The 27,128-nt window shown below is 44.1% G+C and overlaps 1 protein-coding gene across 1 annotated transcript in view; it reads right to left on the reverse strand.

The window, feature by feature from the left end:
* Nucleotides 1-337: 337 nt before the first annotated feature.
* The window catches only part of EVPL (envoplakin), a 41,712-nt gene continuing 14,921 nt past the window's right edge, over nucleotides 338-27,128 (reverse strand). Inside the window, exons 5-23 of the mRNA XM_033139351.1 lie at nucleotides 26,551-26,674; nucleotides 24,335-24,460; nucleotides 22,841-22,879; nucleotides 20,908-21,069; nucleotides 19,342-19,449; nucleotides 17,829-17,924; nucleotides 16,328-16,453; nucleotides 15,371-15,517; nucleotides 14,428-14,582; nucleotides 12,118-12,215; nucleotides 11,664-11,845; nucleotides 10,816-10,994; nucleotides 10,482-10,620; nucleotides 9,862-10,055; nucleotides 7,754-7,904; nucleotides 7,434-7,517; nucleotides 7,232-7,342; nucleotides 4,756-4,848; nucleotides 338-4,305 (exon numbers count right to left, since the gene is read on the reverse strand). Coding sequence (XP_032995242.1) covers nucleotides 889-4,305; nucleotides 4,756-4,848; nucleotides 7,232-7,342; nucleotides 7,434-7,517; nucleotides 7,754-7,904; nucleotides 9,862-10,055; nucleotides 10,482-10,620; nucleotides 10,816-10,994; nucleotides 11,664-11,845; nucleotides 12,118-12,215; nucleotides 14,428-14,582; nucleotides 15,371-15,517; nucleotides 16,328-16,453; nucleotides 17,829-17,924; nucleotides 19,342-19,449; nucleotides 20,908-21,069; nucleotides 22,841-22,879; nucleotides 24,335-24,460; nucleotides 26,551-26,674 — 5,731 coding nt within the window. The 3' untranslated portion in view covers nucleotides 338-888. The remainder of the gene's footprint in view (nucleotides 4,306-4,755; nucleotides 4,849-7,231; nucleotides 7,343-7,433; nucleotides 7,518-7,753; nucleotides 7,905-9,861; nucleotides 10,056-10,481; nucleotides 10,621-10,815; nucleotides 10,995-11,663; nucleotides 11,846-12,117; nucleotides 12,216-14,427; nucleotides 14,583-15,370; nucleotides 15,518-16,327; nucleotides 16,454-17,828; nucleotides 17,925-19,341; nucleotides 19,450-20,907; nucleotides 21,070-22,840; nucleotides 22,880-24,334; nucleotides 24,461-26,550; nucleotides 26,675-27,128) is intronic.

Raw genomic sequence — 27,128 nt, forward strand, 5'->3', positions numbered from 1 at the left:
ATACAGAAAGAATCTCAAAGCCCTTTTGCCGTTTTGAGCTCCAGCCCTCACGGTTACCAAGAGAATGAAATGTTCTCTGTGTTGTACATCAGTCTTGCTTGCCTTTTATTACCCATAATCCTGCTCTGACCTGACCATTAGATTTCTGATAATGTGTATTCTTTGGCCATGAATCTCCATGTAACCTTCTGCACTGTTGTTCTCCAAAGTTGTATAATGTTCATTTTATGGGATCCATTTTTTAGCACAGCCCTTTGTGGTTTACTCATGGTTGGGATCCTGATGTGAACACAGGAACTGTCCCAACTTTTTAACAGATAAATAATGGAGCCTGTTAAATCTTTCAACTTTTTTATTGCATGCATGACAACCATCTAACTCAAAGCTCCTTGATACACATCCCTTTAAACTTGCCATGAAGGCACAGAGTAAAAGTTTCCCAAGCATATTTGTTTATTTTTAAAATCCCATTTATTTCCCTATAGTATACAGCAGGGGTTCCCAAACTGGTCCCTGGACCACTAGTGGTCCATAAGCTTCATTCAGGTGGCCTGCAGCATTTCTGTAAAAATACAATGAAAAATCATCTAGCACAGCACATCACAATTGCTACAACAGGCAGATAAATCATTAAGAGATCTGCAAAGACCCTCAACATTTTTCAAGTGGTCCATGGGGTGGGGTGGGGGAGTTTGGGAACCACTGTTATGCAGTAACTCCTGCATTAGAAACCTTCTACCTTCAGAAATGCATCTTAAAGCTGCATTGCTGCCTTGTTATAGTGAAGTAAGACTAGCAATCTAAAATAGCACATAGCCATTTAGAACTGCCAGGCACTCTGTTTATCAGTGGACAGTATATGAGCTCTGTTGAGGATTTCTTATTTTCTCAGTGCCTGAACTGATATGACTGGTATCCATCAGATGTGGTTGGAAGGAGAAGGAGACCACTTAGAGGATCTTTCCGGCAACGAGCCATGGCTTCCTTGTAATTAATCTTCTCTTTGGTGATGGGGTCAACAAGATCCTTTTCATAACTGGATTCATCTTGTAGCATCATGGCCAGATCACTGCTAAGCATGCCAGCCTGGGAAGCTTCTGGCACTGGGATACGGCCAGTTTTCTTGGGATCTATTAGCCCTCCAGTCAGATGTTGGACCTGTAAATAGGGAAAGGCATTGTCCTTGGTCATCCACCCTTTCTGGACTGCCTCTCCTATAGACAGCCTTCTCTTGGTGACTGGATCTTCAATCCCTGTAAAAGCTTTCTGAGCATTCAGCAGCCTTTGCATGTAGGTGTTGTCTATTAGCCCTCTGTCAATGGCTTTGTGGACAGAGTATCGATCACGTGAGATAAGATCAACAATGCCTCCAGTAGCTGCTTGGGCCTCTAGAAGCTTTTGAGCAGTCATTGGGTCCACCAGCTTCTTGCTAAGTGCAGACTTTATGTTGTACTTGTTGTCGGAGGTAGTGTCATACACACCGGCAATGGGAAAGGTATCATCACAGAAGGTTATCTGCACACTAGGAGGGAAGAAGCTCTGCTTTTGCTGGAAAACAGGGGATGAAACTGGAGACTTGGAAATGATTGAACCGATAGAAAGGGAGGAATTATGCTTAGTTTCTCCTGCTACCAGCAGAGCAAACTCAGAGATAGGGATCTTGCCTTCCTTGTAGAGCTGGTATTCTTCTTTTGTGATCCTCCTAAACCGCAGGGCATCGTCAATGGAGTACTGCTTTCCACTCTTCTTGTCAAGGAGCACAGAAACATCGCCTTTGGGTCCCAGTGTTGTGATTTCTTCCCAATCACATTCTAGTTCTTGCAGCTGAATATATTGACTTCGATCTATCATGCCTCTCTTATATGCCTCATAGGGTGACATATCCTTGCCAGTTTCTGGATCCAGAATAGAAATCTTTGTGGAGAGATTAGTTTCTCTCATCTGGGTCTCATGGTTCAGTTCTTCCTTGTTAACTCTGGTTTGGAGTTCCCGAATAGTCCTCTCTTTTTCATAGATCTGATCCTTCTCTCTAAGTATGTCTGATTCAAGGGAAGAAAGCTCTTGACCAATTTGCATCTTCTTTTGTCTGTCATTTTCTGTCCTTTGGCTCAGGAGCTTGGTCTGCTCTCTAAGGAAAAGGATTTTCTGTTGCTTCTGCCTTTCTAGTTCATTTAATTCATTCTCAAGATTGTCTTTTTCTTGCCTTGTCAGATTGCGAGTTCTCTGGAGATCGGCTTCTTCTTTGGACCACGTTCTCGTCATGCCTTCTGCTCTTTCAATCTTTTCCTTGAGACGCCTGATATCTTCTTCTGCATTCTGCCGGGCTGTTCTCTCTCTGCTTAGCAGATCCCAGAGACGTGCTCGCTCATTTTCTAGCACCTTATCCTTTTCTACTCTGATTACTTCCTTGTAGATGGTTTTTTCCTGAGACTTTGTTTTTTGCAGAACATCAATCTGGGATTGAAGTTTCTTGCACTCCCTCTGTAGGCTCGATACTTGAGCCTTTTCGTTATCCAGTTCAATTCGCAGGTTGGTGCTGGACTGCTCAAGAACAGGATCCTTCTCTATCTTGACCACTTCCTCTGTGATTATTTTTTCCTGAACTGGGGCTGGGCTCTCCTCAATTTCCTTTATCCTCAAGGTGATCTGCCGCATTTCCTTTTCCAAGGCTAGCCTTTTGTTTCTGTCTTCTTGGAAGTTAAGCAGCTTTTCTTTCTCTTCCACTGCAGCTCGAAGCTGCTGGACTTCACGTTCCAGGCGTCGGCGGTTGCTCACTTCATCATCCAAACTCTTACTTAGCCTGCTGTGCTCATCTCTGAGCTTTGGGTCTCTCTGGGTGAGAACTACCTCCTGGACCACCACTTTTTCCTCGGGTTTTCTCCTCTCCAGAAGCATGTACTTGTTCTGCAGGTCATAGATGGCATCTTCGGTTGCTCTCCTCTTTTGTGATACATTACGTACTTCCTGGCGGAGGCGTTCGGCTTCTCTCTCCAACAGAGGGTCATTCTCATATCGGACAACCTCCTTGGTAACCAGCTTGGTTTCTACCTTGGATCTTTCCCTCTTCCACTCATCTCTCTCTCCCTGTAGCCTGATCAGCTGTTCTTGGGACCTGCCATTTGTATTCACAAGGTCATTCAACTGCTGTTTCAGCCTGTCTATTTCTCTCAGAATCTCCGGACTCTTTTCCATCTTCACCACTTCTTCGATGACCTCTTTAAACTCCACAGTGGGAGGCTGAGATTTAAGGACTTTGAGCTCAGTCAGGGCTCTTTCCACCTCTTGGTCAACCCTTGACCTTTTTCTTGAAGCTTCATGGAGCTCTTTCTTCAAACGTGCTATCTCCTCTTCTGTTTCTGGGTCAAGACGAAATATCTCGTTGACTCTTTCTTTAACCTCCACTTTAGGCTTTTGCTTTTCCACAGCGCTGTATTTGCTCTGCAGCTCCATCAGTTGGCTTGCTAGCAACGAGTTCTTGCTTCTTTCCTCATCAATGAGAGTCTGAAGCTTGGATGCCTCCTTCAGAAGCTCTGGGTCTTGCTCCACTTGCTTTACCTCCTTCACAATGACTTTAGGTTCTGCCGTTTCAATCAGCTTTTCAAGCTCTTCAGTCCTGCTTTTCAGTTTACCAATTGTATCCACCAGAGACTTCCTCTTGAAGCTGTCTTCGTCAATTTGCATTTGCAATGTCCTGACTGCTTTTAGCATTTCTGGGTCCTTCTCCAGCTTTACCACCTCTTTGAGCACCACTTTCTCTCGTATGTTTGGCTGCATCTGCTCCAGCAAGTGCAGCTCTTTCCTGAGCCGTTCAAGTTCGGAGGAGGAAGTTGAGTTCTCCTGGAGCTGCCTGATTTCCTCTTGGAGTCTGGCTGCTTGAGCATCTAGGCTTGGGTCTTTCTCTATCTTAGTAATTTCTTTTGTAAGCAGCTGGGCTTTAACAACCTTACTATCTTTCTCCATTTGTTGGACTTTATTGTTCATTATCTCAATATCTGCCTGTAGACCCCTTCTCTTCTTAATTTCATTCTCAATTTGATGAGATATTTTGGACAGGTCACTCTCCAGAGTGGGATCCCTGTAGTATTCCATCACTTCTTTCTCCTCCACTCTTTCAATAGGCCGTTGGGTCTTCAGCATGAGAAGTTTGCTCCTCTGCTCTTCCAGCTGCTGCTGAGCCCTGGCTTTCTTGCTCCGTTCCTCTTCCAGCTGAGATTTTAGGGCTTCTGATTCTCTATGGGACCCAGCTGTGTTTTCAGACCGCTGGGTCTGCTCGTGCATCATGTGCACTGTCTCATCTACTTCCTTCTGCAGAAATGAAGAAAACGAATCTTTAGAAAGACAAGCCAAAATGACTCCCAATGTAAACTTTATGGATATGTGGCGGTAGGACTTTAGTTATCTAGCGAACAAGTTTAATAGTGTGATAAAGAGAAAGACAGAGAAACATTGCACAGGCAAACACACCCATTGAGGGAGTGTAGCAGAAATTGTGAGAGGTGAGGAAGGGTGTGGCTAAAGAAGAGGTGTGGCCTGCAGAGAGTCCTGGAGGCCATATTCAGTCCCTGGGCTTGAGGTTCCCCATCCCTGCAGTAGAGCATGACAGCAACTCAAGGCAGTATCCTGGCAGGTTTTGGTATGAAACACCAAGAAATCTTCCTTCTCATTTGCTCCCAGGAGAAGCTAATTGCACTAACTGAAAGATAACGGTTATTTATCTATGCACTATCTTTTAACCTAATAATGATTTACATATACCTTGTCCATAACTTTCTTGGCAAATTCCAGCCGGCTGAGTTGCTCTTTGTTTTGGGCAGCTGTCTCGGTGAAGAGCTTTGTCACGTTTTTTTCCTAAAGAGAATGAGCAAAAAGCATTACCGTATTTTTCTCTCCATACGGCGCACCTTGTTTTTAGAGGAGGAAACAAGAAAAAAAAATATTTTTCTGGTTTTCCTCCTCTAAAAGCCCTGTTTTTTTGAGGATCAGCTAAAAGATTTGCAGCTTTTTTTGCAAAGGGAGAAAAGCAAAGCGGAAAAAGCCCCGTTTTTATGGGGTTCAACTCACATTTCTGCAGCTGCTGAAGGAAGGGGAGCCATTTCTACAGTTTCCAGACAGATAATCTAATCAGCCAGTCACATGTCGCTGGGGAAACAAACAACCTCCCTCTGCAGCACATTCAACAATGGAGGCAAGGGGGCGGGGACTCTTATCTCTCTCCCGATCTCTTGCTGATCAGCTGCTGAGCGGGGTCCTTTCAACACCCCCTTTTCTCTTTGTAAAATAAAAAGCAGGATCTGCTTTAGGCCCCTGGGCAATTCGGCTCCAGGGACCACCATTCGCTCCATAAGACGCACAGATATTTCCCCTTACTTTTAGGAGGAAAAAAGTGTGTCTTATGGAGCGAAAAATACGGTATTTTAAGATACCACATCACTTTGTCCTGCTGCCATTTCCCTTCTAGTTCAAGGCTGTCAACATCTTCCAGGCTACAGTATTGAACAAACAACACTGTATGGAAACTATAAATGGGGCCTGCTGTTTAATTGAGATCAGGAATGGGAATATTACCAGTGGGAGCATTTCTTGCTTTCTTTAAACTGTAAGATTGTGCTTTGTCAATCTTCCCTCTTCTACTTGCACTCAAACAGGCACTCCTTGATCCTTCTCCTTTTGTTTTATTGTTACGTGACACACTGTGATGATACATGTGTTAGAAAAGTCTAGGTATAGAGGAATTTGCATCGCAGGAAGAAGTAGAAGATAATCACCAGCCAATTCTAAGCCTCTTATCAGCCATTAGGGCTACTGGACAATTTTCTCTTTTTAGCTTTGTTAATCAATATTTATCCTGTAGTTTCCTATGAAATGCACTGCTTTTGATGCTTCCCCCCCCCCAACCAATCCAAACTGAGAAAAAGAACAGCCTAGCTGCATATTAAGCCTGTAGTGTATATACAGCCACGGTGCCACAATACTTTTTCTGAGATTTTAAATTGTTCTGATACTTTCTAAACCACTTCAAGAGTGTAAACCAGAACCCCCATCTTTGCTGACCACTGGGCATGCAACTGGGGAGACTTGGGAGGTCCACAGGTCCCCCACCCCTGCCTAAACACAGAGAAAAAGTTCCAGTGCCTAAAGATTCTCTCCTGTGTTAAGGCTGAGGAATCTCAGTATCTTGCTGTGGTTTAGCAGAGATTGGGGGAGTCGTCATGCCCATGGAGGTGCAGCACTCAGCTCATGCAAACACCCCCCTACATTTCTTCAATATTTCGAGTTCTAAAGTGCCTTACAGTCCCCATTTGCAATAATTAACAGAGAGCCTTGCAAATTTAAAACCTTCCTCCCTGAAAAAGGGGAGTGGTCAGGATGGCTTTTGATGCTGCCTTCTAAATGCCCCATCTACAAGGGCTGTTTACTGTGATTCCGTCTTCAGGCGGCCATATTTAATTGGCCACTGTTGCCCCTACCTGTGACTAAGGAAGGCACTGCAGAAGTCATAGCCGAGGTAGAGGGAAAGGCCAGATTTTATTGTTGGCCTCCAAAAATACCACTGAGTTGTTGCAGAACATTTCTTTAGGTAAAAGTACCCAAAGCACTTAAGAGTCAGGAGACCACGTACTATTATTGGCCATAAGCCACACATGAGATACTGTGAAGTCAAGCACACTGTCATTAATTTAGGCCAAATAGTTTGGTTTACGGATAAAGCACTTGGTAGCTACGATTTTAATTTTTGTTTTAAGCAGGCACAAGTCCTTCCCTCCTTTGCCTTTTTAGTCAAGTTTGCCAAATGCTTACATAAACTATATTTGTTGATGTATGTGGAAATAGTATGTTAAAAATACTCAGACAGACCAACCCTTCCCTGTTTTCTCAGAAGTGAGGCTTACTTTCCAGGTAAGTCTGCATAGGGTTGCAGTCTAAACAGCTTTTTATGAGTAATGTAGACAGCATGTTATACTTTGTAAGTGTTTTTGAACTAACACACATATAAACTACTGTAATTGATAGGTGCTTAACGTAAAGAAAAGCTTTCCTTGTGCTGTGGATTTTACATTTTTATCTGGAAACTATTTATTCTGTTTTATATAAACATTTTATAATGCCATCTTTTTTTGGAATAAAGTTTCATATGAATTTTCTTGGGGGGGGGGAAGAGTGTAAACCAGTTGGTTAGGAGGGGTAGAAATTTTATATAAAGAAATCTGGGTCCAGGGTCCCAAGCTCTTACCTGTGCTTGGATGCTCTCCTGAAGTGGTGTCACTCGGAGGCGTTTTGCCGAAGAAGCAGTCAAAGAAGGATCTAGGGAGGATCGGTATTTTCCTGCCTGAAGCTCATACTCCTGTTGTAAAAAGGATGTGGTCAAAGGAAGATCAGACTGGTTCACCCAACAGGAAATGGAAAATGTATAGAAAGAAACCCTGCAAACGTACGTTGAGGACAGACTGCACGTTCTGGGACAAGTTGACCACAGCATTCTTGTCAGATTCTTTACTCTGGATTTCATCTGCCAGCCTCTGCAGGAGAAAAAGGCAGTTAGGACAAGAAAGCACCAGTGGTCTCAACAAGCATTATAATGTTCCTGCCCCAATGAGGCTTTCAGTCTAGGTGGGTGGTTGAGCTGGGTTTGCTTACATCAGTCTGACAGTAAGATTGAAGAACTACCTAGCAATGGCCTCCTTAAGGAGCCATCAATCCCCTTTCTGAGGGTGTTGCAACACCTTTCTTTGGGTGAAGATACCACACTGCTCACCTTCTGGGCCTGGAGCTTGTAGTTGACCTGGCTGGGTCCATCTGTGGTCTTGATCTGGTACTTGGGAACATTGTTGAGCCAGAACATTAGGTTCTCATTGGCATTTTGGAACTGTTGGTAGGTGAGGCTGGTGTTCCGGAGAGTCTTCTCCCTGTGCAAAGAACGGAGACACTGATTAAGAAGAAGCAACTTAGGTTGTGCCTGCTATGGTTAAGGGAAAGTGCTTCATTCATTGACAGGAAGCATTCTGTCAAGTTACGAGAGGCAGATTGATTCCTTTTTGTTGAAAGACAAGGTTTTGCTTCTGGAAGATGGAATATATATAACTTTTAACCCAGCAGCCAAAGACTGGATAGAAAATGATGGGCTGGTCACTGAGAGGGAAGAGTGGCTACAAAATAGCTACCAGTTTTGCACATTCTTCCTTAGTTCATTGATCTCAGCCATGCTACAAGGCACTATTTTGTCCCCAATGCTATTTAGCATCTATAATGAAGCCATTGGGAGCAGTTTTGTGGAGATTTGTAGCACAGTATCTTCAGAATACAGATGACACTCAGCTCTTTGTCACTGCAACATCTGGATCAGAAGTGGGCATGTCAGTCCTATACTTGTGTCTAGATGCAGTGATTGGCTGGATGAGGGCCAATAATCTGACACTAAATTCTGGCCCTATGGGTGGGTGGTTCCAATCTCCAGGAAATTGCCCATTTGCACTCTCTTTGAAGGAGCAGGTTCTTAGTTTGGGAGTAGTCATTGATGTATCTTTGTCATTAGAGGCCCCTGTTTTGACTGGTACACCAGCTGCTCCTCAACAGGGATAATTTGGCCACAGTGGTCCATGAACTGGTAACCTCAAGACTTGATTACTGCAATGCACTTTTATGTGGGGTTGCCTTGGAAGCTGCAGTTTGTACAAAATGCTGCTGCACGGTTGCTATCTGGAGCTAACCATTGCCACTGTATGACACCTCTGCTGAAGCTGGTGCACTAGCTGCTTATAAGCTACTGGGACAGGTTCAAGATGTTGCTATGTGCTTATAAAGCTGTAAACAACTTGCGACCTGGCTACTTGAAATAATGTCTCTCCTCTTACACCCCCACCTGGCCATTATGTTACATGGCACAGAACCTCCTCCTGGTACCCAGGGCTCCTACTATTCATTTTGTCTCCAACAGCAGTAGGGCTTTCAGTGTTGTGGCCCCTTTAATGTGGAATTTGTTGTCATTGAGGAAAGGCACACTCTGGCAATGGACTCTCTCAAATGCCTCCTTAAGACGTTTTTATTTCCCCAAGCCTTTTCTGCCTGATATTTTAAATTATTGTCTTCTGCTCTTTTTTTTTTTTTTAGTATTGTACAGCACTTTTAATTTTCTTATTCCTGGTGTGTATTTATATGTTTTTTATATCATCTAGATATAAAAAGAGACTGGAAGCCATCTGTTCCAAATCTAGCCTGTTAATTACCGTATTTTTTGCTCCATAGGACGCACTGGACCATAAGGCGCACCTCATTTTTAGAGGAGGAAACAAGGGGAAAAAATATTTTTCTGGTTCTCCTCCTCTAAAAGCCCTGGTTTTTTGAGGATCAGCTAAAAGTTTTGCAGCTTTTTTTGCAAAGGGGGGGAAGCAAAGAGGAAAAGCCCCATTTTTATGGGGTTCAACTCACATTTCTGAAAATCTTAAGGAAAGGTAGCAGTTTCTACTGTTTCCAGACAGATAATCTAATCAGCCAGTCAAATGTCCTGGGGAAACAAACAGCCTCCCTCTGCAGCACATTCAACAAAGGAGGGTGGGGCTGAAAGGGAGCCGGGACTCTTATCTTTCTCCCGATCTCTTGCTGATCAGCTGCTGAGCGGGGTCCTTTCAACACCCCCTTTTCTCTTTGTAAAATAAAAAGCACAATCTGCTTTTGGCCCCTGGGCAATTTAGCTCCAGGGACTACCATTCGCTCCATAAGATGCACAGATATTTCCCCTTACTTTTTAGGAGGAAAAAGGTGCATCTTATGGAGCGAAAAATACGGTAAGTTGGCTCACAAGGCTGGATGTGCAGATACACACAAACACTTCCCATGCCCACCAGTGGAGAGGATCTGGCTTCTTACCGGTGATCCAGCTGGTCAGCAACAGCATGATATCGGTCATTAAGTAGCTGGACCTCTTTTTTCTGCCTTGGCAGATCGGCGCAGTACTCTTCAAAATTGTTCTGCACTGCACTGCAGCTGTGCTCAGCATCCTTGAGGCTGCGGTTCAGCTTCAGCAAGCTGTCCTCATGTTTCACCAAATCTCGCTTCAGTTTCTGTGAAAGAAAAGAGACCATCCGATCAGAACAGCAATTTTATTTCAACCTGTGGATTAAAACAAAAACTCAGTGTGATTGCTTTCCTCCATCATTTGGTCTTGAAGTGCCAAGCCTGTTTCTGCTAAGTGGAAGGAGACTGGTGTGGCACTGAGCAGAAATGAAAAGCCAAGTATTGTACTGTAATTCAATTGCAAACCAATGTGTGGAGAAGAAGAAAAAGGACAAATAAATAGTTTCACTTGGTGTTTTAGCAAATGGAAAATGTTGCAGCCTCAGTTGGGAGTGAGCCTGGGAAATAAAATTCTTTGGTGGCTAGGGATAAGGGAAGAACTGGCCCAGAAGCACCCACAGAAAGAAAGAAAAGAAATACTCCGTTCCATCCCACCCTATACCGATGTCCTTCTGATTCCAGAGGTCCCTCACCTGAAGTTCATTGGCACGATCCTGCAGTGCATTGGGTGAGGCTGGGATGATGCCATCATGAGATAACTTGGCCTCAAGGGTGCTGATGATCTTGTCTATGTTCTCTATCTGATTCTCCAGGTTCAGGCCTGCTTTGGCTCTGGGGAGGGGGAGACATTATAATGCCAAAGACAACATTTCACTTCTAGGTTGTTTTCTTCAACACCACACCAAAGAAAAAAAATTGTCCAGGTGAAAACATTTAAGATTTCATAGAAACATTTTGCAAGCTGCTGCCTCCTTCACACAGCAACACAGTTCTATTCTCTGCCAAAATATTGCTGAAGTCACTTACTTTTCATCATAGAGCCTGGAGAGCACCTTAACATCATTGTATTTGTTCTTGATGTTGTTGAGTGTCACAGGAAGCTGAGAGGCAGAGGTGCCAGCAGGCTTCTTGGAAAGATAGGCCTCACAATCCTTCTGGGCAGCTTCCTTTTCCGCTGCTATGACTTGAAGTCTTCTTGTTGTTCCCTGATATAAAGGTGGATTTTATTTTTAATCAGTCAGTGAAATTCAGTGTGATACAACAGTCATTTATAGAGAGACCAGTTAGGGGCATAGGTCTCAACACCACCAGTGGATTTGAAGCCATTGGACTGGCGTGTCTACATGGCCTATAAGCTTATAAGGTTTAATGATGCATCTAGCTCCACTTTAAGACTTTTCCAGCCCAATGGAGTTAGGTCACCAGTCATATCTGGGAATACTGAGGCAATTACAGTATTTCATGAGCAACTCTCAACCACAGAACGTTCATGGATGTAGCCAAATATTTGAGTAATTTATCCACATATTTGAGGAAAGCCGTAAAAAAAAAAGAACAAGCTAATATTCATTCTACAAAATGTTGAGGTGGTGGGAAGGTGAGGATAAGAGCTTGTTTTCAGTGAAGCAGCTTCAAGTGTTGCATGAGAGAGCCTCTCCCCCTCCGTCCCCCCTGTTTATCAGGACTGTCAGTAGGTCCATCCCAGTTAGTCTTGCAAAGTAGACATAATGTACAGGCAGTAAAACAGCAGTAGAAACCTCTTTGACCTGTGAAGGTGTTCATTCCCTCAGAATATGAACAGGCTTATCAGAGGCACAAGTGAGCAGTCAAAACTTACCTCCTGCCACTTTACCAAAAAAAAGGGGGGGACTTGCCTCCTGCTCTCTGATCCGTTGAGTAAGGTCCTCTACAGGGTCACTGTGGTTTAGTGGAGACCTCAGGCGGCTAAAAATCTCATTCTTGACTTGGTCCAAGTTGCCACCAACATTATCCAGTTTATGGAGCAACTGGCTGGCTTGGGGGTCATCCTGGGCCACAGTGGTGCTTCTGACTGGAACTAAATGACAAGTATCATTCACTAAAGCATGCAGATATTTGCATTTGTCCATGGGGGATAATTGCTATGCCTATATGCCTCCTGTTCAACTTCTTCCACATCCACCCTGTAGGTTAAGCCTTCCCCTAGGATCTCTGACCCTTATGGATTCCTGCACAAGCAGAGACTGGGCAACTTGAAGGCCCATGGGAGAGGTGAACACCTTAACCAACCCATCACACCACAATGGTATTGCCATTTCCCCAAAGAGAACAGCTGAAATGCTGACATACCCTGGTGGCTGGATTTAACTGGTTCCCTGTGGCTGCTTTTCAAGGTGTTCTGGACTGTAGCTCTCCTCTGCTTCACTGTGTTCAGCTCACCTTCCAGCCTGAACATGACAGGAGGAAGTCAACATTATTCACAGCACAGGGCTTCCCTACAACACTTGCCGTGTACATGAGGCATGCTCAGAGAGACTGCCCTTTTCTGGTGGGGCATTAATCAGATCATTTTATTCCATATCAAGTATTTATATTGAAATATTGTTGAAAAATAATAAATAAATATCAGAGCAGTTTATGAGAATCCTATATAAAACCAAACAGTAAAAATAATGTGAAATTTTAAAATCAGAGCTGCTTTTGTATTGCTGCTTCCCATGCCGCTTCAGTAACATCTACATGGAAACTAGCTTGCAGGCGGGTAGTTGACATGGTAAGTGACTACATTAGTTGCCTGACCTGTGAGATTGTTTCCTATGGACATTAACTGAGCTGTGTGTTTGAGAAGCATCCACATGGAAGTGGTCCCATGCTGCTTAATTACCCCGTGAATCGATTTCTGCTAGAGATTTCTCAGAAGACACTTTCCCATCAGCTTCTACTTTGACAAAGGCCAACGGGTACTTTCTAGGGTGTGTATTGTTTCCTTTGCCATGTATTGTGTATTGTTTCCTTTGCCCACAAATTTTGGCGCCAGGACCATGCCCGCTGCATGGCACCCATGGCCCCAGGTACCCACAGTTGTGGGGCCAAGCTGGCACTCCTGCTTCTACCTCCCTCTGTCCAGTGCAATACACACACACAGACGCAGCAACCATTTTGCGCATGTCCAATTGACGCACGACCACCGACGTGCAGGACTTTTGGACCTGGAAAAGGGCAGAATGGGGATGGAGCCAGGGGAGGGGCGGGCTTATGTGCACTCCACCAACATGCGCAGGGCTCAGGAAAGGAATCCACACACAAAATGGTTGCTGCCTGCTTGTTATTTTCCATCCTCTAAGCAAGCAAAGAGGCTCATGAGTTTGAGACAATCTATTATCCAATCCATCACCAGTCCTTAGTGGACTTATTCCATGTGCAGGCCAACCAGCCATGCCCTGGATACTCTATCCTCACCCCAAACAGCCAGGCCACAATCTGTCCCCACTGAGTGTGCTCATTGAACTGATTTGGGGTTCTCACCATCAGAGCTTTCTCTCTCTCTCTCTCTTTTTGTACTTCTAGCTACATAGGTATCTCTACTTGGAAAACTGTTCCCTTAATGCTTTACAAATATCAGTCTTAGATTCTGGTGGTTGTCTGCACTTTTTGGAGTAAATGTGATATCCTGATAATATAAAAAGAGAGAGAGAGTACTAATTAGAAAAGATAGCACATATTTGCAGAGCCTTCAGTGGGAGAGATGGAATCTACAAAGAACAATTTGTTACGGAGCTGGAAGGACATAAACTAATTAAAATTCCTGTTTCAGAGAGTCTCCTAAGCAACAAACGACATGAATAGTGTGTATTTTTGGGGAGGAAAAATGAACAAGGGAAAAGGGAAATTGCTGCCATGATGCCCCTCCTAATTATGCACCACTGTCTTAAGGCTGATTCTCAGTGGTGACTATACAGTAATCACATTTTTAGCATATGTAGATGGCAGTGAAGGATAGGCGTGCCTGGCGTGCTCTGGTCCATGGGGTCACGAAGAGTCGGACACGACTGAACAACAACAACAGATGTGCAAGTTCCACTGGCAGGGCACTCATGCTTGCTAACATGAAAGCTTTATGGGCTTGACTACTGATGCAGCACCCTGCAGGAATTGCTGTCAACATTATACACCACTTGATCATAAAAACCAACAATTCTCCAAGTGATTATGGAAAGTCTATGTGTAGAGGCAACATAATCCCACAAAACCCACACCTTAAACAACAGGCATATGGGAGCCTGGAAACTGTTGCCATCCAGCAACATTTCACTACCATCATGAACCAGATCTTTTGCAGCTCCCCAGCACATGCAGGCATAATACCTGCATGACAGAATGCCATTAAACCTCTTTTATAGAGAAGAACCTCTAATATGGGACAATATCCAAAACCATAGTTCAACCCCATCGTTTTTAATGGTGTTTCGTATTGTATATTGCCCTAATATTTTATGATATGGCATTATAGATAGAAATAGTTTTATAAATCAATGAAAATAAAACCCGTATTCACCCATTTAAAAAAATGAATAGATAGAAAATATGTTCTTATTGTTTGTGTCATGTGTACCGCTAGTGGTATACTCATGAGAGAGACAGAAAAAGCTTTGTACTCACCTGTTAACTCTCTCTATGGCCTCTAGATCTGGAGGGGGGATGGAAAAGCAAACGGCAGGTGCTACCTTAGTCTCTCTACTGGCATTCTGCACAACCCAGTTTTCCTGGTTGCTGTTGTCATGCAACATATACTTCTCACCCATCTCGAGCCGCCCCTGGAAGGAAGGAAGGAAGTCAGAAGGAAAGTTTTGGTTTCGAGAGAATTTCAAATATAGCCACCCTTTGCCAGAAAGACAAACTCGAGACATTGTTTAGATGTCAACAAAATGTTGTTCTTTGTTACTGCAGCTCAGAGGTGCCCTGGATCTATTTTAGATGTGTGTGCATGTACACATTTGGTGCCATCACTAAGAAAAGAAGAAGAGCCCTGCTGCTGGATCAAACCAAAGGCCTATCTACACCAGCATCTTAAATCCCACAGTGGCCAACCAGATGCCTCCGGAAAGCCCATAAACAGGGCATTAGAGCAAATCCCTCTCCTGTCCATAATTCCCAGAAACCAATATTCAGATACACTATCTCTGATTCTTAAGATGGTATACACCCACCATGACTAGTAGTGATTGGTAACTTTATCCTACTAGCCCCAAATGAGTGGAATGCCATTTATAGTGATTTCCCTTAGACTCTGCCACTCCATTTCATGGTATGTCCTACAATAAAGGGGTCACACCTGCTCACTGTTTGTGGTGCGCTACGGATTGGTTGTTGCACTGTTTTAGGGATATCTGGGCATAGAGAACTCTCATACCACACTGTTCCTTTTTCAAACATGGCACCCAAATACTTCACCACTGCTTTTCCTTCTGCTTGATTTGATGTAGAAGTAGCAGCAAAAGGGAGATTAAAGCAAACTCTTCAGAAACCACAGTGAGGTACACAGTACACAATTTCAGAATAATCAGTTTCCATCACATACGATACAACAAGGCCATTTTCTTACATCAGCCAAATCCCAGTCACAGATGGTAGTCACAGTAATTGGCTGGGAGGGTTGGAGTCTGCGGAGTTTCAAAGGACTAATCTCCTTGCTCCTCCTTTTCAGTTCAACAATGCTCCTCTCAGCTTGTTTCACAGACTTCTCATCGTTCTAGACAGGAAAGAGGAGGAGAGAGTTCAGAGCTGGTGTGTATTTTGGGCAAATAACGCAGCCTAGAGCAGGACTAGCACAACTTGTGGCCCACTAAGCCATGCAGAGCCCATCAGCCCTTTACATTGGCCTGCTAGGTAGATGACAATCTTCCTGTTTTCAAAGGTCTAGGCTAGTTAAAGAGCTCCTGGTGCCCTGCCATACATAGTGAGTGGGAAGCATTTGGCTCGATGGCCTGTAAGTTGCATGGGCTGGATGTTGATGGGGCTGGAGACCCTAATTTTGAGGATGTTGATGGCACAATGACTTTTGTTCTGTTCACACATTCAGAAGAAAGCATGGAAAGGGGATCTGGATCATGTTGCTGTCTCCACTCCTAAAGTGCACATTAATCTGAACATGATCTCACTGCTCAACCCAGGTCAGCCCTTCACCCTTAATTTTCATCTGAACAGAACTTCTGTGTTTTATTAATTCTTATCTGGGGAGTGAAACCTTCTGGGAGAGAACTCAGTCACAAGGCACAGGGACTGGGTGCAGTCCCCCGTCCCCCCGCAACTCATCTTCCCTCACCACCTCCTTTCCCCTCTTATCTTAGCTTCTCTTCACTCGATTTAATGAAGTGAATCAAGTCCACTTGTCCAATTTATAACTCCCAGGCTCTGCACCTAACTGAATTTAGATGAAGCCATAAAAATAATTAGATTTGGTTGCTGCAATAATTCAGGAGAGGCATGGTTGCTCCAGGCCAGTAATTAAAACGTAAGAACTTGTTGAAATCACGTCCCCATTCCCCCTTGTGGTTCTCACTTCCAGCTGAAGGAATAAATCAGACACCACTCCCGGGCTGTCCTTGTTGAACGTGCTGTATTTTGTATCAAGGTCATTGTTCAGCTTGTTTAGCGAATGGCTCACAGCATCAGCATCGTCATAGAACTAAATACAAAAAGAGAGAGAAGAGCAGTAGCAAAAGCGTCATAGAAATGTACTTTGACTATGAAATTCAGACATTGCTAACTTCTGCTGCTGTGCTCCTATAGCAGAATGTTCATGTTGCTGTTTTTGCCAAACTTTAACTATATAGCCTCATCCTATCAGGTCAGTGCAAGCTTCAGGGCTCCAGAGTTTGGCTGCTTCCACTAGTTTTCCTTGTGCTGCCCACTGGTGTGATTGGGACCTGCATTAAGACCTCAACAGTCATGTGACCCAGTACTATGTGGCCATGACTTTTGCCTCCATGCATTTGGTTTACTGCTAAAGCAGTACAAATGTTGGAGACATGCCCTAATTCTATCAATACCAAGATCTTGCACAGAGACTCTTCTTCAGGTTTCCCTCCATGTCAGGAGTGGCGGGTGAAAGTTGGGCAATGGTCGCTGCCATGGTGCCTCCCAGGAAAGCTTGCCTGCCACTTACTTTGATGACCTTCCAGCACCAGGTGAAGAGCTCTGTATTTTCTAAGGTTGTGTAATGGTTTTTATATCTGCTGGCGACTGCATGCTGCTGTTTTAGATTTTGCTGCTTTTCATACGTTGTTTGCAAGTGGCAATGGCTTTAATCACTTGCATGGTATTGCATTTTGATTCTTTGTAAGCTGCCCTAGGAATGCGTCCGAAGGATGAGATAGAAATTTCAATAGCAACCAAGTTAGAAATCTCTGGACATTAATGTACTCCCCCCCCCCCCAAAAAAAATAGGGATTCAAAGAGTGTTAAAAGGACTACGTTAGATTCAGACCTGCCTTTCCAAAAATGGAAGGTCTGCTTCTGTTTGTGGAATGGACTCAGATCTAGCAGTGGCTCCGATGGGAGGAAGAGAGTGGGCAAGGGTGATTTTTGTTAACCTTTGCTCCCCCACCCCAAAGCCCCTTGCACTGCTGCTTTGGAAGCAGTTCTAGAGCAGCTTTGATGGGGCACAGGGAGAAGGACTGCTCACAGAAAATCTGAATCGAGCCCTATGAAATTAAGACATTTTCTGCAAAAACAAATGCAACATGCATTGCAGGGAGTTGGATGAGATGACCCTTAGGGTCCCTTCCAACTCTACAACTCTACGATCCTATGAACATAAATGCTTTCAGACTCTGAACATGGAATCTTTCTAAGCTATGGGTGAGGAGGGATGCATGAGATGGCACAGGCACAAGGATTATAAAGTGCTGATCCTTCTGATCACTATGTTTCATGTGAACTTTGTCTGTCTGCCCTTAGGGAACTGCCAAAATATTAAGTTTCTACACATGATCATGAAGATTTGGGATCCCATATATGCCACCTTCTGGTACCCTCCCACCTGTGCTGCTACAATTTACCTTTCTGTAGTTCTCTATGTTCTTCAAATGGTTCTCTTGGCAGATGCACAAGTAGAGAAGATTCTGCCACTCATTCTTAAGCGCTTCTTGATGAGCCTGCAGTGAAAAAGATATAATTCTCATGTCATTCTCCGTCTAGCTTCATGGTTTTCCGCTGAGTTTCTTTTCTGTTAACCCCCCAAACTGACAGAAGTATGTAGCTGTGGACCGCTGAATCCACACAACAAAGGAAATAATATTTCAGGAAAAAGATAATATGCTGTTCAAAATCTGAGAGAGGGAAATCAACACATTTGCTTTTTATCATGTGAATTTATCAGTTTCTATAAGGTCTGGATCAGAGGTGTGTCGTAAAACATTTTTGAAAAATATTAACATTCAAAACACACTTGTAAGCTCATTGCACAGTTAGAAGATGGACAGTGGTATAGTTTATTCTTGTGCAACATCTCATTCCCCTAATACTAATGCCTTCAGATTGCAAAATATTACCACTCGCTGAGAAGCTGCATTGTTGGGCTCTAGCCCAAGCTCTCCATGATTATATTCTCAGTTGAGAATATAATGCCAAACTTTAATGTAGCACAAAGCAAAAACTCCTCAGATGACACTTGCTCTGCAATTTCTGTTTCCTTTCATAACTGACCATTTCCAGGGCATTTGTCTGCTTGTACATATGATGGGCCAGAACTTTGACCCAGCTATTCCAACATACCACATATCCTGAAGAATTTTATCTTTTGGTACACAAGAAAAGGCCTTTTTGAATGAGAGCTTCTGAATCAGGTCACCTGACAACCTGTTTATTGAACATGCATCATGATCCATTTGCCCTAAAGAACCAGAGGGCAGAGAACCCAGCAGATCCAGCAACACATAGCATGGCATTGTCAAACTTAGGTTTGTCTTTTTATACCACTTTAGCTGTCATGGCTGCCTCCTCAAAGAATCCTAGGAATTGTAGTTTGCCAAGTTGCAGAAATTTCTCTGTGACTCCACCCATACCCCTGCTACAATTCCCAGGTTTCCTAGGGAAGAAGGGGGTGTCTGTTAAGCTATTTTTGTAGTGTGGATTTGTCCAACAAAACACAGAATGTAAGGTTGGCGTAATTATTCAGAGAAGATCCTTCATCTAATGCAGATTGCAAAACTTTGGGGAAAACAATGTTGTGTTTTTTAAGTGGCACACTAAAGTTGCCTGCTCTAAGCTCTCAGGATGCGGTAGGTCTTAATGGTGAAACAGTATCTCAATAAATACCCTTTTATTTTGCTGTTCTCCTAAACTCGCTCTGGAGGGCCATATAATATCACAAACGTTTAGACATAGCTTGAAGCAAGAGAAATCTAGAACAATTCTTTGTTAAGCAGAGGGGTGGAGAGTTGGTGGCCCTCCGGATATAGTTGGACTCCCATCAGCCCCAGCCAGCATGACCAATGGTCAGGGATTATGAGAGAATCAGTAAATAACTGTTGGAGATCTTGGTGCAGAAAGAGTTCCAGATTCTGCACCTACCTGAATTGGGCTCACAGCTGGGTGCTTCAATTCGACCATCCTCTCTCCATCATCTTGGAGGGTATTCACATACTCTTCTTGGTTAAGGAGTTCATTATTCTTGAAATCCTGCAGGGGGATCAGAAGGAGCCCAATATATTAGCACTTCAAATGCTGAGAGGTCCTTTGCATTTTAGAAGAAACAGTAGCCCCACGTGTCCTGGAAACTGCCAAATCCAGGGCCGATGCTAGGGTTTTTGGTGCCCTAGGGGAGATCACCTTCTGGCGCCCCCCCCCCCGCCAATCCCTAGCACCGGCCCTGCAGAGAAGCCCAATTTCGGGCTGTTCCCCCTCCCCCGCCACTCTGCCGCTGGCGGAGGGGGCAGAGAAGCCCGATTTCAGGCTGCTCCCCCTCCCCTGCCACTCTGCCGCTGGCAGAGCAGCACAGGGCGGCGGCGGGGGGCAGGCTGGCCAGTGCCCCCTCCATTTTGGCGCCCTAGGCCCTGGCCAAATCTACTGCTAAACTTAGTTATTAGATGCCTTTACTGATGTCAGTGGGGCAGAGAAAACTGCTGCTGTTGTTGCTGCTGCTGCTCAGATTTTCATACAAAAGTGTGTGTGAGAGAGAGAGGAACGATGGAGTAGAAGACGAAGAGCAAGTTTATACAATCTCTTCTCCTAATAAAACAACTGGGAAAATGTGAAGTTCATGTGGCTAGAACTTTCCAGGTGTGCCCCAGATCCAATTGGCTAAGGAATCCATTTATTCTCCTCTGCTTCCTCAATATTTCCATGCTTGTGTGGCACTTTGTATGTAGCTCCATAAAATGAGCACTAGAGAGCATGCATGCTCAGAAGAAGCCTAAAGGATGGTTTCCTCTGGGGTCCACCCTTGTTCTGTTGACCAAGTCAGAGTAACTACAAACATGCCCAAGTTCAGAGAGCTTCGAGTAACCAGAACATAATGAATATACTTTGGGACTCTCCTCTGAGTGTGTGGAATTTGTGGGACTGAAGTAAAGGGCAACAGCAGCAGCAATAGGCCCAGTTATCTGTTTAGTAAAGTGACGTTCAACACTGATAATCAAAAGGACTCCTACCAATGCAACTATGCTCCATTTTGGTGCTGTTACACATATGAATCATTGTGAGCTAAAAATCACTTTGGAGAGTAAATAAAAGAAACCCACATTCCCTGACCAAAGTCTTATCCAAAAGGTTACCATGGGTGGCATTCAACAGTTTTATTCAGAGCAGATAAACTGAAATTAGGAATGCTCATTGATTTCAATGGGTATATTCTGAGTAAAACTCAGTTGAATACCACCCTATGGGCAGGATTCTACTAACAAGCCTTGCTAGGCGAAGCCCACACAATAACGTCTACTGCGTGCAGGACGTGGTCCCCAAAATTGGTTCTGTGGGTGTTGAGGGAACCTCCAGGACACCATGTAAGGGAATTATTCTGTCTGGCAAGTCAAAATTACTATGCTTATGGAACCATTGCCAAAGCACTATGTTGAATTCTTCCCCAAATCTCCTGTTCTTTCCTACCAGCTCCTTATGTTTTGCAATGGCGTCACTTACCTCGTACCCACGCCGCGCAGACTGGGGGTCAGTCATCTGGTCACTCCAGTCCTGCCTCAATATCTTGTTCTGCTGCTCTGTGAGGTAACCCAGCTCCTTAGTGCAACCCTGGAGGTGAGTATAGAGGCTGCCCAAGCTCTGGCCTCGCCAGATAGAGGCTTTCTGTCCATTTGGAGAGAGAGAGGAGATTTCAATGCCTCTTGGCGGCAATTTTAACTTAGAATGCCTACAGTCCATTTTAGGGGAAGTGGTGCATTTCAATTCTCCCTCCTCATAATATAATTTGACACTACCACAACTCCATGAAGTACTTTAGAATGAAAGACAAAGGCTACCGCTGAATGTTTATCATATGAACCTGGATCTCTCCTTGCATCCAGCCTCAAAACCTCAGTCCAAAAACTGCCACACAGAGACACTGGCTACTGTGGGGATGGGTGACTGAAATGAAGGTGTTTGTGCTCGGTGAGTCATGTGGCCTGTTTGGTTGCTTGAAGTGGGCCCCTAGGTTCTGTAAACCATTGTGTGGATGGGCAGAATTTAAATACTGCACCCAGCGCATTCAAATGCTTTTATTTTCCTCACGCTTCCAATTACACATTCAGTGCTTCCTTTATGCAAGGAACCAGGAACTGTAAATAAGGTACTGGGAACTAGTAACCAACTTCAGCTTTGTAGGAGCGTACCTAGGGGTTGACCAGGTTGGCACCTCCAAGGTTGCAGGCCCAAGTATGTGTGCAAAAATTGCACCTCTCCACTCTGCCTTGGAGAAGAGTTTGGATTTGATATCCCGCTTTTCACTACCCGAAGGAGTCTCAAAGCGGCTAACATTCTCCTTTCCCTTCCTCCCCCACAACAAACACTCTGTGAGGTGAGTGGGGCTGAGAGACTTCAGAGAAGTGTGACTAGCCCAAGGTCACCCAGCAGCTGCATGTGGAGGAGTGCAGAAACGAACCCGGTTCCCCAGATTACGAGTCTGCCGCTCTTAACCACTACACCAAACTGGCTAGGAGGCCACCTGCCCATTCCCCAGGCCATTCCTCCGCAGCTCTTGGGTGGCTGAACGAGGGGCACAAGCTCCTCTGGGCGTCTCAGAGGAGGAATCCTGTTGTTGGTGTGGGCCTTCACAGCAGCCCTGTGGGGACCCCTCCCCAGTTGGCCAGCAGCACTATTAGAAGTGTGAGCAGAGCACCCAGCATGGCTCAGAGGAAAGAAATATGGAGACATTGGGTGAGAGTTGCAGGAGGATGGAAAAAGAAGGGATAGAGGGAGCAGGCAGAAGGGAAAGCAGCAAGCGGAGGAAGGGAGGCAGGAAGCAGGCAGACAGATGATGGAGGAGGAGGAGGAGGAGGAAGGGAGACAGAGTAGAGCAGACCCAATCCTGATGGCTGCAGAGGAAGTCACCGGCACAGTGTGAAAGACAACAAACAGCAAACTTTTTGAGTGTCTGGTCCATGGTCCCTCCCGACTTTGAAGGTCCCAATATAGCTCCTTGCCAAGGGTGCAGAGGAGCCTAGGGATGCCCAGCAGTGGAGGAAGCCACTCGGGTGCCTGGGGCTGCACGCCCAGGGGGAGGGGGAGAGTGGGGCGCCCATAGGGGCAGAGGGCACTGCAGGGCCTCCAGAGTTTGCCTGCCGCCTCCCCACTCAGCTGCCCTACAGCTAGGGGGAAGGCAGTGGGCGGACCGTTTGGGCAGCTGAGTGGGAGCTCACCCCGTCGCGAGGATTCGAACCACTGACCTTCTGATTGGCAAGCCCTAGGCTCAGTGGTTTAGACCACAGCGCCACCCTTTAATAATCTCTTTAATAATCCGTTCGTTGTTGTTGTTTTTAAGGGAAAGTAAGTTACCGTACCTCAGAGAGAAAAAGTGATGTTGTGGTCTATGGATTAACACAATAAATTATATTCTAGACATATTGGAAAAGATTCTTACCAGCAATTTCTTGTGCCGGCTCCTGAAATCTTCTGCTTCCTATTTGTTTGGTAAGGAGGACAGGGGGGGGGGGTGGGAGAGAGAGAGAGAACATTAACAAAGTAATTGATTATAAGTTTTAAAAAATAATTTCACAGACTATAGAAAGTTTTGTTTAAAAAGCAGGCCTTGTCTTATTGCAGGCAATTGTCAGGGCCCAATACATGTACTGTAGGAAAGTCAGTGAAGACTTAATTTATACAAATTGGATTCAAGTAGAGTCTTCTGGCTTTTTAAATAAATTGATGCTAACAAGTTTAGTTCAAAGTGCTGGTATTCTATGTGTACTAATTCAGTGTTTATAATTTTAATTTGAATCAAATTCAGAAAAGTGATGCTGGTTTTGTTTCATGCTTTCAAAGCAAACTACTCATAGCGTTCTGTTTAAAGAATGTCAGCAGAAAGCTATCAATTAGCTGACTAAGTCGGCCTTTACTTTTGGCTACCAATTAGTCATCACTATCAATTAGCAATTTTACTTTACTAAGGTAATTAAGGCTCAGTCTGCTTCTGTAGGGTGTTATTATCCCACAGTTCAGTAATAGGGCAGCTGAGGTACAATGTCCTAAAACAGGCCACATAATCACATTATGTCCCAAATGTATAATACTCCCCCCCAGAAGTCCATTTCACACCTACAGTGTTAATTACTTAATTAATCAATGAAGCATTTATTGATTGGCTTTCATATAAAAATAAAAAATGTGGTTTGCAGAATAAAATCAATGCAATAAAACAGTAAAATACCTTAAAAACAAAAAGAAATACCATAATTTCTGGAAGGACCAAAGCTATGTTTGTTTAAGCATCTTTCATCTGTTATCTTTTCAGCATCAGCTCAAAACTTCATTATTTTTAACTGTTGAGATTTTATAGACCTTTTATTTCTAAGATGCTGAGCCTGTGCTGGACAGCGCAAGATATCGCCTGGAATTACAGTGGTACCTCTGGTTACGAACTTAATTCGTTCTGGAGCTCCGAAACCGTTCTTAACCTGAGGCGCACTTTCGCTAATGGGGCCCTCCCGCTGCCACCGCACGATTTCCATTCTCATCCTGGGACAAAGTTTGCAACCTGAGGTACTACTTCCGGGTTAACCGAGTTTGTAACCTGAAGTGTTTGTAACCTGAAGTGTTTGTAACCCGAAGCATTTGTAACCTGAGGTACCACTGTACTTGGATGTATCATTGATGGTTTTGCTCTGTTTTGAAGAAAGTTCTGCAAGTAAAGTTTTGAATAATATCTAATGGGTCTGGACCATGTTTCATTTCAAAAGGAGTCGGGTTTTATGCATCCAGTTGCTTCCAGCTGCACAATATTAGTATCTGCAATACTCTATACATCCTCGGAATCTGTACTACAGGGTTGAGGAAACCCTACTGAACACATTCTGGGGGCACACACAATGGGGTCTAGCAACAGAGTTGGAAAGGTAGATGAAATATGCTATTTTACCAGACTATTAAGGTTCTTGATCTGGAGTCCATATGCTTCTATCTCCTTCTGAAGGATGTTGTGTTCTGCTACCTGTTTCTCCAGCTCTGGCATAGTAGGTCCATATTTCCCTGCATCGATTTCTTTCTGCAACAAAGCCAATAAGAGCACTTTAAGGGTTACCCAACTGAGAAAGACCAGTCCATTCCTCTAACCTCCTACGCCAAGATCTGTTCCTCGTGGTAGCTGCCAGCAATCAGGACCACCTTACCTTGTGATGTTGGAGGTTACTGAGCACCAGAACAACAGAGCAGGAGAAAACAGGAGGCAGAGGTTCTCAGGACAGTTTCAAAAGGCCTGGTGGTTTTACCAGCACAAAACCATTATTGGTAAAACTGCCCCCCCCCCCCGATAAACTTCTTTCTGCCATTAAGCTTTTTAGACAGAGGAGATCCCTTTGATTCAGGAGGACCTTAGGCTGTGTACACACTATACCTTTAAAACACATTTAAACCACATTTCCCCCTCTCAAAGAATTCTGGGCACTGCAGTTTGTTAAGGCTTACTGGGAATTGTAACTGAGGGGTAAACTACAGTGCATATAATTCTTTTATGGGAGAAACATGCTTAAATGTGCTTTAAAGGTACAGTGTGTACACAGCCTTAGTTGCTGATTTTACAAGGAAGCAGGACAGGATGAGAATTAAGGTTCATGCAGAGAAGAAACAGCTGAGTATGCTTACATCCAAGACAACAGTGTGGTTGGCAGCAGCCAAAATATATTTTAGCTCTGCAGTGCAAATGCCTCCAGCCATTACTCTGGCCATAGCTAGGACACCAGAGAAGAGAAATATGTGTGTGTATTGTCTTCCTCACAGACTTTATTAGGGGCCCATAAAGTAAATAGGAGATGTGGAGGGAAGCATAGACTGGATCAGCATCCAAACAGGGAATCTGACTTCCCCTGAGTCAGGGAGGAAGAAGGCAGTCGGTTGTGCACTAAGGAGGCCTGCCTCATCTGCTGGAAGATCATCATAATCATCTACAACAACATTATCAACCAAGTATTATTATTTATGCCCTGCCCACCTGGACACCAAAGAGCTGTACTGGTGACAAGGCAACTCTCCATTCTAAAACCTCAGTTCTAGTGCCAGTAGTTGAAAGCAGAGTCCCCAGGTCTGTGGCAAAGGGTATGTTTTTCAGACATTACTGTTCAGTAGCAAAACAGGTGCTGGTTCTTCTTGACTACAAGCCTGGGGCATTTATTTCAAAGGCACTATTAAAGCAGGTGCATCTTCTGGGTTGCTTTAAGATATTTGCAACATTAAAAAAAAAATCTCTCTCAGGTTTACTGCAAAGAAACTGCATTTAACAATCCAAACAAACCCCCTTCTGCTATAGATCCTTCAATGATGGCAGTGACAAGAGGGCCTAAGGCTGAGATCCATACCATAGCTACCATGATTATCATGATGACCAGGCTCAATTCCCATCAAGTTGTATACTGGGCCATATCTGAAGATGGTCTTGAATGGTTGAGCCAGGGCCATTCCGATTTGCTTAGCAGTGAAGACCTGATTCATATGGTAGGCTCAATCTACACAGAGGTTTTGCTTGTAGTGAAGCAGACTTTAGTGCTTTTTCATGAACCTGGTGAGCAGGTAAGTGAGAGGATAGTTGCGGGTTGCTTCAGATAACATGCACTTGACCATGGGCAAATCAGCATCATGGACCATGTCAACCCATGAGTTATGATGCTTAGAAAGTCCTGGGTGAATTAGCTTCGATGCAAAGCATCACACAATCAGAACTGCTCCACACAAAAGCAGCAAGGCTTCTTCCTTCCTGAAGCAGCCTCCTAGGTAGCTCAGTTAACTATTCCTAGAACTTTGGGAAACTTCACAAAAGCTCTGTGATTGTGGATGGGAAGGGAGAGTTGGCCAAAAGTAGCATTTGGTTAAACCATATGGGCTTTTAAACCATGCAGGGAAGGCTATTGTTTTGTTTGTTACTAGGTTATGTATTTTTGTGTTTTTATATTGTTAACTGCCCTGTGAATCTTTGGATGAAAGGCGGTATAGACATTTAATAATTAAAAATAAAAGCCTCATGAGCATAACCAGACTTATTGAATCATAAGCCTTTTGTTTTCCTTAGTGGAATTAATGTTCACTTTCATTAGCAAATCTAATTGCTCAAATCAAATACCAGTGTATCCAGTTAGCAACCTTTACCTGCTTTTGTTCTAGAATTTTCCCCCAGTCCACTTTGGAACCAGCTTCAGGAAGTGTAAACTTTTCATACAGATCTCGATATTCGGCACATTGGTGTGTCACTCGGCCGTGCAGTTGCTTGATGCTTTGCAAGAAATAAGGAAGTTTCTCTGTTAGAAATTACGGTGGGTCCCCCAACCTAAGGAAGATTTGACCAGGACCACACTGAATGACCTGAAAGGTTTGGTCTGGAGTTTATCACCTATTGATGTCAGTCAGCCACATGGGTCACCATTAGGGATGGGAGAATCTGTCAATTTAAGTTTATCAGACTTCCATTTTAGTGCAGATTCCTCCTAATATACATTTTTGTATACACATTTGCCTAATATACCTATATCTTTCTAAAGCATATTTCCCCATATATTTACATTTCCCCTAATTATTTTCTCTGCTGCTTTATGCATTTCTGAGCAACTTTACCTTAGTACATGCACTTTTGTACACATATCTTGGGTTGGGGAACCACACTGCAAAATTTGGAGAAGTGCAAATTTTGAATAATAGAATTGTAAAGTTGGAAGGGATCCTGAGGACTA

The sequence above is a fragment of the Lacerta agilis genome, chromosome 2 (assembly GCF_009819535.1).
Source record: "Lacerta agilis isolate rLacAgi1 chromosome 2, rLacAgi1.pri, whole genome shotgun sequence".
NCBI lineage: Eukaryota > Metazoa > Chordata > Lepidosauria > Squamata > Lacertidae > Lacerta > Lacerta agilis.